Raw genomic sequence first — 15242 nt, 5'->3', positions numbered from 1 at the left:
ATGTGGTTACAGCCAAGCATGGGATCCATTCAATTTAGCGCGAATGGCAATATTCCCACTGGAATCCCTCGCAAGGTATTTAGGTGTGACAAAAAAAGACATACAGTTAGGTGTGAAAGATGCCATGTGTATTGCACAAATCTATTTTAGAGATGAATGCAACATATCAGCGTTAAGTTAATTTCACGTGCTCCAAAATTGTTTTATCATCCTTGAGCAACTTTCTTGCCGCAGAAATCTCTTTTAGATTCAAGACAAAACTTTTTTTGAATTTTGAAAAATGTTGATAACTGGGTCGTATATGTGTAAACTGAAATAAATATATTGTTTGTTATGTCATTTAGTTTGCAAGTTAAAGAAAATAAATGAACAAGATTGTAGTTTTTGTGCTTATGTTGACCGTGCTTTCATGGAAGTTTCTGTTGACAGGTAGCCTAGTCTGCTTTTTTCAATGTTTTTTGCGATCAAAACTATGAGAACTTAGTCGTTAGCAAATCCTGCTGAAATTGATAACGTTGAAGTATAAACATAGTTAATATTTAAAAATCTAAAAATCCCAACCATGCAAAAACATTTTTTTTTCTTAAACAGACGCCGAATCGTCGTGTCTGGAACTGGCCAGCGGCATCTTTTCACCGAAGAGTGGTGTCCACACTTTGGTCGATTCAGATGGAGCCCCATACCTCGCATACTGCGACATGGACACTGATTCGGGAGGTTGGACGCTGATCGCCAGCATCCATGAAAACAACATCCATGAAAATGGATACTGCACCCAGGGTGACCCGTGGTCCAGCCAGCAGGGAAACTCACCATATTCTCCCGATGGTGACAACAGTTGGGCGAATATGAACACCTTCGGTAACGTGGTGTCGGCGACCAGCGACGATTACAAAAACCCAGGTTACTTCGACATCGACGCCGGAGATTTGATGATTTGGCCGGTGAGATTTGTTACTTTGTTATGGAGCTTCGATTTGATCATTTTGAAAAATCCTAAATGTAAATTTCACTTGTGAAATCGTGTAGTCAATTTAATAAGCCATTTCATAAACTGTTGGGTAGTTTGAGTTGCACATAGTTTTTCGGCTCAATTTTTTTTCTTCTGTTTTCCGTGCTGCGTTTTATGTTGCCTAAATTCACAAATTTGGGTTACTGTGGTTCCATAATATTTTTCAAAACCAAATCACTGTATTTTGAAGGTTCCAAACGAGACACCACTGAAGAATTGGAAAAATTCTGCCTACCTGCGTTATCGAACCGATAACAAATTTTTCGACGCGTACGGAGACAAGGGTAACTTGTATTCACTCTACAAAGTGTTTCCTGTTGTATCTGGTGTTTACTCTGGGCCTGGCGACAATGGCCCCAGTGTACCTGTGGTATTTGATGAAGGGACGGTGGATGATGTGGTGCAACATTTCGGACCGACTGTTCAACCATATCTCACACCAGGATTTATTCAAGTAAATAGTTTCCCTTCAAATACTTAAAATTCGAAAATATAATAATAAAAACAAAAATTTTTAAATCACTTTATTTACAGTTTAGAGCCTTGAAACAGTCATCCCAAGAAGGGGCGTTTGCACTCTGTCCTGGAATAAAACTTGAAACGGCTTGTATTGGATCAAGTGGGTACACCAGCTTTTCATCAGAGCAATGTGGTGATTTTGCTGTGATGGCTACCTCCGGATACGGAACTGGAACAGGATGGAGCGTCGATAAGCAGATGATTGAAACAACGTTTTTGTTGTTTTATCGTTAAGAGAAAATAATATGAAACAAATAAACTAATCAACTCTAACTGATTTTGTGTTTACTTGTCCCAAATTGATTTTTTTTTGTCAATAATTTGTAATAAACCTCAAATTTGTCATAACTAAACAGCATTCGTGGGCCGACGTTAAACGACAAGACTTTGTCACAGACTGTTTGTGTCTTCTTGCCAAGGCATTTTTTCAGCAATTGCTTATTACAAATTAATTAACTGCGAAATAATTCAATTAGGTATCGCTTTACAGTTTCATTCCTTGTATTTTGTATTTAAAGCAACAATATCATCGCCTCTTTTAAATTTTGTTGATGAATATCCCGTAAAATACAATTCGAATCCAGGTGGAATCAAAACAAATCTGCTGATATGCACAATGTTCTCAAAATCTGTTCTTTTCTAAAAAAATATTAAACTTTATCAAATCATTCTTTTTGTTTTGTTTTTGGGACTTGTGTAAAATTACTACGTTAGGGCGGAATGGGTTGTTGAAGGTAAACGACTATTGGTTCACTACATTTTACGTGGAAATGTCACTTTATTATATTCTTCAAAACAGCCAGGCGCAAAGAAATGCATAAATTTGGACCCACTATTATGAAAGTATCAGTAAGATTCAAATCACATTAGTTATTGTTCTCCTTTAATGAAAGTAGTTATGACAACTTTCTGTGATAAGTTGTATTGTTTAGATAAGTTTTGCTTGGGGGTGGATTTACAGAAAATATTTTAAACAACAATGAAGAAAATCAGATTCATTGAAAAAAGTTCAAGCGATTCATAGCGAAATGAATGAAAAAAACTTTATCAAAAGTTAAGTTTGATTAGCAACAATTAAACATTAACTAAAAATTTTTATTCATTGCTTGTTTTACGTGACTGAACTTAACGATAGAACAACATAAAGGTCGTTTCCATCATCAGCTTCATCCTTTCTGTTCCAACTCCATTGTAAGCCATGCCGGCAAAATCACCACAATGTTTCACGACGTTGTTGTATCCAGTTAATCCAATGCAAGCCGTTTCGGGATTGTCAAAATCATTGCTGACTTTCACTCCAGGACACAGAGCATATGCCGATTTTGCGGTGCCGTAGCCTAACAAAGTTCTAAACTGGAAATAAAACGATTACCATTTAATACATACAACGACTTATGCATATACTCTAATTATGTACTGCTTATATAACATTTCGAAAACCGAAGATAAACCAATTATTTGGATTGATGGTAAAAAATTTCTTTACTCAAAAACACATTTACCTGAATAAATCCTGGTGTGAGATAAGGTTTAACATTCGGTCCAAAATGTTGAAGCACATCACCCACCGACACTTCATCAAACACCACAGGTACACTGGGTCCGATGTCATCAGGGTAAACATCGGATTCGACAGGGAACGCTTTGAAGAGTGAATACAAGTTGCCCTCGTCTCCGAACGCGGCGAGAAATCTGTCCTTAGTTCGATATTGAAGGTAGGAAGACTTTCTCCAATTATTTAGTGCGTCTCGTTAGGAACCTCCAAAATGCAATGATTTTTGTTTTTTAAATCAAAACACCTGAGGCAGCCTAATTTATTCAGCAATTTTTGATTTGACCTCTCACGTTGGCTATAGAGTTTTTTTCCAGTGCTATATATCCAAGGTATTTGCAATCGGCAAACGATGACATAATCAAAGCTTTTTGATAAAGAAAAACATCATACCTCCCAAATCATCAAATCACCGGCGTCGATGTCGAAGTAACCTGGGTTTTTGTAATCGTCGCTGGTCGCCTAAACCAAGTTACCGAAGGTGTTCATATTCGCCCAAGTGTTTTCACCCTTGGGTAAAAGTGGGGAGTTTTCCTGCTGGCTGGACCACCGGTCACCCTGGGTGCAGTATCCGTTCTCCTCGATGTTTTTCTCATGGATGCTGGCGATCAGCGTCCAACCTCCCATGTTAGTGATCATGTCGCAGTATGCGAGGTAAGGAATTCCGTTTGAATCGTGCAAAGTGTAGACGCCACTCATCGGTCGCACGGTGACGCTGTTGAGCAGTTCCAGACATGACGATTGTGCCTCTGTTTACACACATATCAGAAAAAATCCACTTTTTATTACTCCCCAATAGTCTGCTACATTTTTCAAAATGTTAATTTGAGAAAAATTGAGAATTTCACTTTGGCAAATGTTCGTAAACTACTAAGGTTATGTAAATTATTTTACACTATACCTGTGAAGAGTGGTTTTTCGCACAGCACAGTTAATGTCAGCCTCAAAACTTCGACTTTATTCATTTCTTCATTTGATGTCTTTGTCTACAACGAACAAATTACAATTTTGTGACAAACATGTTACTATTTGCTTCAAGTTAATTTTCCTGATGTGCCTCGCATAGAAATCTTATCTTACCTCTCTTGTCCCTGTCCTTTGGGTCTATGGTGGTGTCGCTGATGGAACGAGGACACAGTTATATACTGTTTGAACAAGATGAAATTGGAAGAAAGCAAAATTTTTCTAGCAAGGGTGGCGTCTATCAGAATACGGAAATATAATTGAGTCGGCAATTTTCTCTTGATTAAACCTGTTCTTTAACTGTGTAGGTAGGTGAGCTTTTTTTGGCAATCACAAAGTTGTCAATGGATGTATGTGAAAAAATACAAAGAGCTGTTTGTGTTTACGATATAGGGGGCTAATGCTCCCTTCAATTCCCCCTCCGATTTTCACTTATGGCAATCCCATGGCAAACGCAGATAATTTTGTTCTCACCGACTGACCGTTCAGAATAAAACGGGCTGTTCTGTGTGTGCTTTGTCATCGTTGCGCCCCCGTGGCGATAATTATATCTTGTGCGTTTATTTATACATGTGTTGTTCACATGGATGGTCTTTGTTTCACCCACAAAGACCCACGTTACCAGACTTTTTTGACAGCTTGCGCTATCGTGGCAAAAACTGAAAAAAAGAAAACACTTATGAGTAAAAATCGATAAAGATCGGATGCACTCTTGTTAATCTTCTGAAGTGTTTGTATTTTCGTAGTAGTCTTTGGGAACAAAACATTGACAATAAAATCAGATACATGTTTTGTATTTGGATGTCAAAAGCTACGTTAAACATTTTCGGATTTTAACCCATGATTTAAAACTGACCAGAAATGGGATGCTTTGTGATAACCTTAAAATACTTCTTAATTTAGCAACCCACGAAGGTCCTGTTTGCCAACCCAGATGTCATGGTTCTCACCGGCGGACTGGTATAAATTAAACTGACCTGTTTATCGCATCGCGCAGCATCGTTTTGCGATTCCCTTTCAACTAAAGTACATAACATTCTTTACGTCTGAAACCTGGAAGCAAAATTGACTTAATAGAATTGTTTACCTTAATGTACAGGGTATAGCTGTGAAATGCCTTGATTATATCGCCATGTGCGCGATGCTGTAAACAGGTCAGTTTAAATTAGAACTGTTCGCCGGTCAAACCATGACATCTGTGTTGGCAAACAGGACCTCGGTGGGTTGCTAAAAAGCGTATTTTAAGTATTTTAAGATTATCACAAAGCATCTTATTGTCAGCAGAATGTATGGGGTAGAAACCGAAATGTTTTAACTGACTGTTGACTATAAAATACGAAACACCTATTTGATTTTATTGTCAATATTTTATTCTCAAAAACTAATATGTTATAAAAATTTAACACAAACAGTACAGAAGGTTAACAAGTGTGCACTCGTTCATTTTTGATTTTTACTCAAAAGTGTTTTCCTTTTTTTCAGTTTTCCTTTTTTCTTTTCCAGAAAGGAGTTATAGCTCCAAAGCTGTCGAAAAAGTCTGGAAAGTCTGGAATCGTAAAACAATAAATTTAGCTACTTTAGTATGTCAAACAAACAGAAGTGTATGCAATGCGATTTTAAAACATTGTGAAAAGATGTGCAGAAAGTTGGATAAAACATGTTTGTCGACTAATAATGGGTAAATAGATGCTATCAATATGAACAACACATGTTTAAATAAACGCCCGCCCATGATATATTTATCACAAAAGGGGCGCAACGATGACTAAGCACACACAGACCATCAGTCAGTTTTATTCTGAACCGTCAGTTTGTGAGAACAAAATCATCTGCGTTTGCCAAATGGATTGTCCTATGTGCAAATCGGGGGTGAATTAAAGGGAGCAACAGCACCCCTTTATCGTAAACACAACGAGCTCTTTGTATTTTTTCACATCCATCCATTCACAACTTTTTGATTGTTACAGAAAAGCTCAACTACACATTAGATTATATGGGATTTGAAATAACCCAAATAAAACAACAGGTTTGATCGAGATATCTCCGACGCAATTCTAGTAGATGTCCCCCACGATACAATTTGTGCTTTCTCCCAATTTCTTCTTGTCCGAACAGTATATAATGGGCAAATGCGATCAGCCACATCATTAGAGAACCGAAGTACAGAGAGAAGTAAGATAAGATTTCTATGTGAGGCAAATGTATCAGGCAAATTACCTTGAAACAAATAATAACACATTTAACAAGACTGTAATTTGTTCGTTGTAGACAAAAACATCAACGAAAGAAATGAATAAGGTTATAGTTTTGCTGCTGACATTAACTGTGCTGTGCGGAAAAGCTGTTTTCTCAGGTAGAATAATGTAAAAAACAACCTGCACCACCTAAGTAGTTTACTAACCTTTGTGAAAATAATATTCTCAACTTATTTCAACATGTTGAAAAATGTAGCTGACTTTTGTGGAGTCTTAAAAAAAGTGGATAATGTGATATTATATTTTATTTCCGATCTATGTTTAAACAGAGGCACAATCGTCATGTCTGGAACTGCTCAACTACGCCACCGTGCGACCGATGAGTGGCGTCTACACTTTGCACGATTCAAACGGAGTTCCTTACCTTGCATACTGCGACATGATCACTAACATGGGCGGTTGGACGCTGATCGCCAGCATCCATGAGAACAACATCCAGGAGAACGGACACTGCACCCAGGGTGACCGGTGGTCCAGCCAGCAGGGAAACTCGCCACTTTTACCCAAGGGTGAAAACACTTGGGCGAATATGAACACCTTCGGTAACGTGGTGTCGGCGACCAGCGACGATTACAAAAACCCAGGTTACTTCGACATCGACGCAGTAGATTTAATGATGTGGCAGGTCGGATTTGTTACATTCTAAAGCTTTGATTTAGTCGTCGTTTGCCTATTTGAATGAACATAGATATGAAGCACTTAAAATTCAAAAACTATATAGCCAACTTAACAATTTACAAACTGCTAGGTTATGTTGGCGAGTTATTTTGGTTTAAACAAATAGAATCATTATATTTTGAAGGTTCCTAACGAGACACCAATGAATAATTGGAGAAAGACTTCCTACCTTCGATATCGAACTGAGAACAGATTTCTCGACGCGTTCGGAGACGAGGGCAACTTGTATTCCCTCTACAAAGTGTTTCCTGTCGAATCTGGTATTTACATTGGACCTGAAGACAATGGCCCCAGTGTACCTGTGGTGTTTAAAAGGGTCGGTGGATGATGTGCTTCAGCATTTTGGGCCGAATGCTCAACCTTATCTTACACCAGGATATATTCAAGTAAATAATCGGTTTCCATTCAAATGCCTAAAATTCGAAAATAAAATTACAAAAATAAAATCACCTTATTTACAGTTTAGAACTTTGAAACAGTTATCCCAAGAAGGTGCATTTGCTCTTTGTCCTGGAGTAAAACTTAGCGATGATTTTATCTCTGCTGAAACCGCTTGCATTGGATCAAGTGGGTACACCAGCTGGTCATCATGCCATTGTGGTGATTTTGCCGGGATGGCTTGTCACGGTTACGGATCGGGAACAGAATGGAGCGTAGATAAGCTGGTGATTGAAACAACCTTTATGTTGTTTTATCGTTAAGAGCACAGTAGTTGTTCAAACGAAACAAATAAAAACAGAAAAATATTTATTTGCTTGTCCATCATTTGGCAAATAGGCATTTTCGTATTCTAATTACTTGTTTCGTTAGGTTCATATTTTTCCTGCTTCCCAAAAAAATTCTTGTTTCTTATTCGCGCCACAACACAGCGTTATAAAAGCTATTTTGTATAATTTAGTCAAGACATGTTTTTTTTACGACGTTAACGGACGCACAACGGATAACACACTATTGAGCGACGCATATCAGACCCCTACACGAAAGACATAAACCTAATTTGTGCGGACAGTAACACAAAACTTTAAACGCTTACTGATCAATTTTCGTTCAAAGAAATTACGTTTGAGAAAAACGGAAAAGACTTTGAAAACGGGTACGCTTTTACAATTCAACAAAAAACAACTTAAAAGTACAAATGTTTACAAATAAATTTCTCACGTTCTTATGTACATTTGTATGTATGGGCATCTGAACTTTTTTTGCATAATGTGCGCGAAAAATGTCGATCATAAAAATACGGAGATACATCAAACATTTTTAGTAAAAAAGCACTTGCTTGGCAAATAAACTGGGGTTTGAATTGTCATACAGATGGATTTTCCCATTTTTTAATTCATTGATCTGTATTTTATTGAATTTTGTTGTGGAAGTTGGAGCACCTGTATCGAATACGGGGAAGCCCCTTACAATTACTCTGTAGCTACTTAAGTAACCGCAGGCAATGCACACGCATATCAAATGTAACATCGCAATTTCAAAACGTAACGTGCGGTTGTCCTCAAGGTTCATCCTTGGCTCCTCTTCTCTTTTCCCTTTATATAAATGACCTCCCAAATGCATCCCATTTCACTACCAAATTGTTCGCAGATGACACGTGCCTATGCATGTCATCAGATTCGTTGATTGATCTGCAGGAAAACGTAAATAAGGAACTCACGCAAGTGGATAATTGGATGAGATATAACAAATTATCGCTTAACACCAGTAAAACAACTTACCTACTGTTTCGTCCTTCCAAGCACTCTCTTTTTGACAAGTTTTCCATTTTCATAGGATCGTAACAAATAAAGCGATCGACGAAAACAAAATACCTTGGAGTATGTATTGACGATCAGTTAAACTGGAAACACCATATAACGCATGTGGAAAGAAAATTGACTCAAGCTTGCGGTATTGTGTATAAGCTGCGCGATTACCTTTGAGAAAAGTCTCTCCGAATAATTTATTACTCATTTGCATACTCCCATCTGCAATATGCCATCGCCGCTTGGGGCAGTGCCTGCACAGCGTCACTACAAAACCTTAACATTAAACACACCAAAATCCTGCGAGCCATCACTCGCAGCACCTACCGATGTCGCGCCATCCCCATATATTACCATATGCACCTTCTGAAAATTAGAGATATTTATAAACTAGAGTTAGCCAAACTGTTGCACGCGTTTCATTCTGGTGCACTACCTTTCACATACAATACCCTGTTTACACCTATTTCGTCAGTTCATTGTCACAACACCAGAAGGGCTGACAGCCAGAATTACTTTCATCCCTGTGTAAGCACCACGATAGGCTCAAGGTCAATTTGCTATCGAGGCCCAAAAGTATGGGAAGAAATACCACACGTCACAAAGTCGCTCTCACGCTCCTCCTTTGTAAAAAAAATACCGTTCGCATCTTCTGATGCAATACCACCAATCTCCAACTAATACACCTCGAAGTCCAGGCTCCCAATCCCACCAGAACAATATATTCACAGCCTTGTTTTCTTTTCCACATATTCAAATTTTTCGTTTCCCATTCCCTTCCTATAGTTTTATCTCAGTGTGTTTTTATTGTTAGCGTTTATTTTTAATGTTTGCTTTGTCAATCATACACATGACCTAATTAAGTAGTCACACATAAAATGAGCAAAGTACTGCCGTAGGATTTGACTTTTTCAGATCTGCCAACCGGGACGAGAACAGTCATCACCTTCTACTTTCGCATCGATCAACATCTGAGATCCCCGCCATCGATCTTACGAAAGCTAGGAAAGCAGAGGAGATGAGCGACGGCCACTTTTCAACCAACTTCCATCGCAACGAACTGTCCTCGGGACACCCGGGTCTGCCTATTACGGGATCACAGGAAACGTGCCGAGGAACCGCGCTGGTGTTTCCGTTTAGGCGGGTTTCATTTGGCCAGCAGAACCCGCGGGTTCAACCACCGTCTTATGTAACCGGACGTACCCCGCCAGGTTCGTGCGGTCGGTTGCGATCCTACGGCAGAACACACCCACAAAACTTCAAGCATCATTCAAATAACGGGACACTTGACTCGATAACCAACGGTTTTTTTTCGGTGTCCTTGCTGTTTTTATAAAACTGTACATCAATGACAATTGGATATAGTGACAATGCAAATAAATTTGACTTGACTTGACTTGAATTAAAATAATATTGTTGACTAACAAGTGGACCAGAATATTAAAAGAAACTTAAGGAGAAGTAGCAAAAGATTAACTAAAATCATTAGGCGTTTCTGCAAAAACTGCAATTGTTGCCTGTTAAACAGAAGTCGTTGCTAATAAGAGGATCTTTTGGTTCATTTATGGAATTGCGGTAATTCTTAACAAGTTGGGAAATTGATAATTTTGAGATTTCATAAAAAACAATGATAAATTGCGATTATAAAGTATAAATTTTCATATATGCTTTACTGTAGCTATCAGTTTTTGTTTTAAAGCACATTGTTTTTTGTCATTTTGACCTACAAGGTCATTCTGTTTGATAAAAAACTATATCAACAGTTTCACAACAAAAACAACTGTTACAAGTTACTTTGTATTTTTGATTAAGACTTTGATTGGCACAGACAACCAATAATTATGTAAACAGTGTCCAGTTTACACCAAATTTGGAACTGCATGGTGGTCAATTGCTCTAGTAATAGGTGCTTGCACTAAATGCCATGCAAATTTGCTTGGTGTGCTGAGCTCAGCACATGCATGGTAAAATTTGGCATAGTGGGGTAATTGCTATCAAATCAATAGTTTGCTGTTCTAAAAAACACAGTTCCTTTCAGTTTCTTGAAGCATATGTAAAGTTATTGCACAAAAGAAATTTTAAACCTAATAAAAATTATGTGCACTTAATTTAAGTACTATATTAGATACCATATATAACCTAATGTTCATCACCTGCTCCTCTCCTTTCATGAAATGATTTCACCTTATCATAACCTTTCCAACAAGTTTTAATAAAACTCTTGTGATAAAAAACAAATCCACAATAAACGATTTTGTGCAATAAGAATTAGGATCAAATCAAAACTGAATGACAGGGGAAGTCATTCTTTACGGAAGTGATAAAAACTTTGCTTTACCATTTTACTACTTATATTTTTTTTCTGTGATGCTTATAACGACAAATATCTTATTTATTTTCACAGATGTGGCGGAAATTGTATAACATGCTAAAATAAAAAACGTCTGCTGTTTTATCTAACTACTCCCCAATGTTTTTACCTCTGGGTAAAGGTGGGGAGTTTCCCTGCTGGCTGGACCACCGGTCACCCTGGGTGCAGTAACATGCACTGTACAGTTTGTTTTATTGGTAAAGCATATATAAAAAACAACTGAAGCGTTGATTGATGTGTACTAATATAGTAATCAAAATCAACAGAACGTTTATTGACATGCCAATCAAATCACCTATTGGGCTTTTGGAAGGTTTTTAGTTACATATCACTGGTCTTAAAGATAAAACAACAAAAGTATGTAATGATCTTCCGCTGATCGACGCCTCGTCCTAGTTTGTTTAGTTTACAAGCCGCCTCCGTAATATAACCACGTTGTTATGACCTGGTGTTATTTAAAACACGCTGTTTAAGAATGATGATTAAAGCTGTTGACATTCGCTACGGGACGTAGCGTGACTGTGTTTTTTACTACACTTTCTATTAAATATAGTATAACTGATGCCCTTAATAAACATGCAATCAACGACCTCTCCAAATTCAATGATACAAGTCTCTGAATTAATATTGGAATTTTCATGTTATGCGTAACCAGATTAAAAGTCACCAACAAGCTATCCATAAAATTGACTTGTATGAAATTGTGGAATATCAATTTGATGTTTACTGTGCATTGTGCGAATCACTGCATAATACATTCCCCAGGAATGCTGATTAAAATACAACAAACCCACTGCATTTCTATTCGTAATTGACATTAATTTAGCGATAAAACAACATAAAGGTTGTTTCAATCATCAGCTTATCGACGCTCCATTCTATTCCTGTCCCAACTCCATTAACAGCCATCGCAGCGAAATCACCACAGTGTTTTGGGTTGGAGGTGTATCCAGTTGATCCAATACAAGCGGTTTCAGCTTCCCCAAAATCATTACTGACTTTGACACCGGGACACAAAGCACATGTTGCTATTCCGTTACCTCTTAGGACTCTAAACTACGAATAAAAAGAATAAGGATTAAGCTTTATCTCTGTTTTTTAGATTGTGAAAAACAATCACTTAGACCTAGGGATCCTTGAAGTTGTCAAGCAATATTTTTTAACCATGCTCAATATAGTGATGAAACTGATCAAATATTTACCTGAATGTATCCTGGCGTGAGATAAGGTTGAGCATTCGGTCCAAAATGGTGAACCACATCACCCACCGACCCTTCATCAAACACCACAGGCACACTGGGACCGTTGTCAACAGGCCAAGAGTAAACACCAGATTCGACAGGAAACACTTTGTAGAGTGAATACAAGTTGCCCTTGTCTCCGAACGCGTCGAGAAATCTGTTCTCAGTTCGATATCAAAGGTAGGAAGACTTTCGCCAATTATTCAATGGTGTCTCGTTAGGAACCTTCAAAATACAATGATTTTCATGTCACAATTGAAACAAAGGCAAACAGAAAACAATTACAAACACCCCAGTTCAAAACAAAGTAACAAATCCTACCTGCCAAATCATTAAATCTCCGGCGTCGATGTCGAAGTAACCTGGGTTTTTGTAATCGTCGCTGGTCGCCGACACCACGTTACCGAAGGTGTTCATATTCGCCCAAGTGTTTTCACCCTGTGGTAAAAGTGGGGAGTTTTCCTGCTGGCTGGACCACCGGTCACCCTGGGTGCAGTATCCGTTCTCCTCGATGTTGTTCTCATGTATGCTGGCGATCAGCGTCCAACCTCCCATGTTAGTTATCATGTCGCAGTATGCGAGGTATGGAACTCCGTTTGAATCGTACAAAGTGTAGACGCCACTCATCGGTCGCTCGGTGGCGTTGTTGAGCAGTTCCAAACATGACGATTGTGCCCCTGTTCATAAAACCCAATCATAATCCAGAAATAGAACATAATGTCACAGTAACAACTTTTTATGACGACCCAAAAGTCTGAGGCATATTTTAATATAAATTGAGAGCATTATTTTGACAAAGGTTCGTAAACTACTTAGGTTGGTGCAATTTATTTAACATTATTCTACCTGCGAAAAGAGGTTTTCCGCACAGTACAGTTAATGTCAGCAGCAAAACTATAACCTTATTCATTTCTTTCGTTGATGTTTTTGTCTACAACGAACAAATTACAATTATGTCACAAATGTGTTACTATTTGCTTCAAGGTGATTTTCCTGATGTATTTGCCTCACATAGAAATCTTATCTTACTTCTCTCTGTACCTAGGTTCTCTAATGATGTCGCTGATCGTATGAGCCCATTATATACTGTTCGGACAAGAAGAAATTGGGAGAAAGCTCAAATTGTATCGTGGGGGACATCTACTAGAATTGCGTCGGAAATATCTCGATCAAACCTGTTGTTTTATTTGGTTTGCATCGAATCCCATAAAATCTAAAGTGTAGGTGAGCATTTCTGAAGCGATCACAAAATTGTGTACGGGTGTATGTGAAAAAATAGAAATGGCTGTTTGTGTTTACGATAAAGGGGGTGCTATTGTTCCTTTCAATTCACCCTCCAATTGGCACCTATGGCAATCCCTTTGGCAAACACAGATGATTTTGTTCTCACCAACTGACGGTTCAGAATAAAACTGACTGGTCTGTGTGTGCTTTGTCATCTTTGCGCTCATGTGGTATATTTATATCATGTGCGTTTATTTGAACATGTGTTGTTCATATTGATAGCCTTTGTTTACCCATTATTAGTCGACAAACACGTTTTGTTCAAATTTTCTGCACCTTCTTGCACAACGTTTTCAAAATGCTTTCCACACGAATTCTGTTTATTTGACAAACTACAGTAGTAAGGCACTTTTTATCAGACACTTTTATTCAGACACTGTAAGACACTTTTATTCGTTTTACGAATTGCAACTGCACTGAAAAAAAGAAAACACTTTTGAGTAAAAATCAAAATTGATCGAATGCATTCTTGTTGCCCTTTTAAAGTGTTTGTATTACATTTATTACATTTATTAAATTTTTATATTATTCTTTGGAAAAAAAAAACATTGACTATAAAATTAGATACATATTTTCATTATTTTCAAGTCAAAAGCGAATTTTAACATTTTCGGTTTCTACCCTATACATTCTGCTGACAATGAGATGCTTAGTGATAATCTTAAAATACTTCGCTGTTTGGCAATCCATGGAGGTCCTGTTTGTCAACCCAGATGTCATGGTTCTTACCGGCGGACAGTTCCATATCCAAGACATTTTACAGCTTTACCGTGTACATTAGTCTATGTAAACTTAATGGCCATCATTCACTAATCCAGCGCTTCCCAACCGGTGGGCCGCGGCCCACTGGTGATCCGCGACGTACTTTCTGGTGGGCCGTGAAGCTTTTCAAACTATTAACATACCAATATAACTTAGAAGTTAAAAAAAGTTACACAGTTTATTTCCCAGAAAGTAGTAGTGATCTCATAAATCATATCAAATCAGCAAGCTCAGGCTTCACATTAACAGAAGTATTGTTTGTGCGGTTATTATTTTTCTGTTAATTTTAGTTCTTTTCCATTGTGGTTTTGTCGCAATATTAAACGGTGGTCCGCCGAAAAAAAATTTTTTTTTAAATGGGCCGCGAGCTGGAAAAGGTTAGGAAGCACTGCACTAATCGACTTATTTTAATGGCACTAATTCAAGGTTCCTTGTGGATTTTGTGATTTACAGAACTTATGTACTTGATAAATTAACATAAGACAAGTAACTTTATTCGATACTGGTTCGCGTTTTACAATCATGGGCTATTTTCGTCTTCTTTGTGGTCTTTATGGTCTTCCAAACAGAAATACAATTTTAACTGGAATTTTTAAACGGCTGAGTATGTTAGGTGCATTACATTTCTTAATTTTTTTAACCCTGGTTTCGGTTTAAATTATTTTGACAAAAAGCATTAAGATCCAAATTTTCCTAATCCACTAGAAAACAAAATAGGCTGGAGTGTAACTTAACATTCAAAACAAACATAATTTGTCCTTCCAATCGCAACTAACTCGTAAAACACACATATCGATTGAAAATTATTACATTACATTTTATGGATCTCTAAAATAGTGTTTGTGCAGATGGGGAGTGTT

The 15242-nt window shown here is 37.7% G+C and overlaps 3 protein-coding genes and 1 pseudogene across 3 annotated transcripts; 2 read left to right on the top strand and 2 right to left on the bottom strand.

Moving 5' to 3' along the window:
- Positions 1-365: 365 nt before the first annotated feature.
- On the top strand, positions 366-1765 carry LOC145212279 (intelectin-1-like). The gene is made up of 4 exons (XM_080080400.1): positions 366-429; positions 592-944; positions 1203-1466; positions 1547-1765. Exons 1-4 carry the CDS (start codon positions 366-368, stop codon positions 1763-1765), a joined length of 900 nt encoding a protein of 299 aa, XP_079936526.1.
- An 891-nt stretch (positions 1766-2656) lies between these two features.
- LOC145212202 (intelectin-1-like) lies at positions 2657-5083 on the bottom strand. Its single transcript, XM_080080280.1, has 6 exons — positions 5024-5083; positions 3985-4069; positions 3560-3832; positions 3477-3517; positions 3034-3228; positions 2657-2884 (listed from the first exon to the last, which is right to left on the bottom strand). The coding sequence occupies exons 1-6, from the start codon at positions 5081-5083 to the stop codon at positions 2657-2659; spliced, it is 882 nt and encodes a 293-aa protein (XP_079936406.1).
- A 637-nt stretch (positions 5084-5720) lies between these two features.
- LOC145212108 (intelectin-1-like) lies at positions 5721-7680 on the top strand. The gene is made up of 6 exons (XM_080080174.1): positions 5721-5724; positions 6014-6072; positions 6315-6399; positions 6571-6926; positions 7104-7295; positions 7441-7680. The coding sequence occupies exons 1-6, from the start codon at positions 5721-5723 to the stop codon at positions 7678-7680; spliced, it is 936 nt and encodes a 311-aa protein (XP_079936300.1).
- Positions 7681-11917: 4237 nt separating this feature from the next.
- On the bottom strand, positions 11918-13568 carry LOC145211992 (intelectin-1-like; annotated as a pseudogene).
- Between the last annotated feature and the right edge of the window lie 1674 nt (positions 13569-15242).

This window comes from Phallusia mammillata, chromosome 1 (assembly GCF_965637545.1).
Source record: "Phallusia mammillata chromosome 1, kaPhaMamm4.hap1.1, whole genome shotgun sequence".
Taxonomy (NCBI): domain Eukaryota; kingdom Metazoa; phylum Chordata; class Ascidiacea; order Phlebobranchia; family Ascidiidae; genus Phallusia; species Phallusia mammillata.
This window is presented reverse-complemented; position numbering and strand designations above follow the sequence as displayed.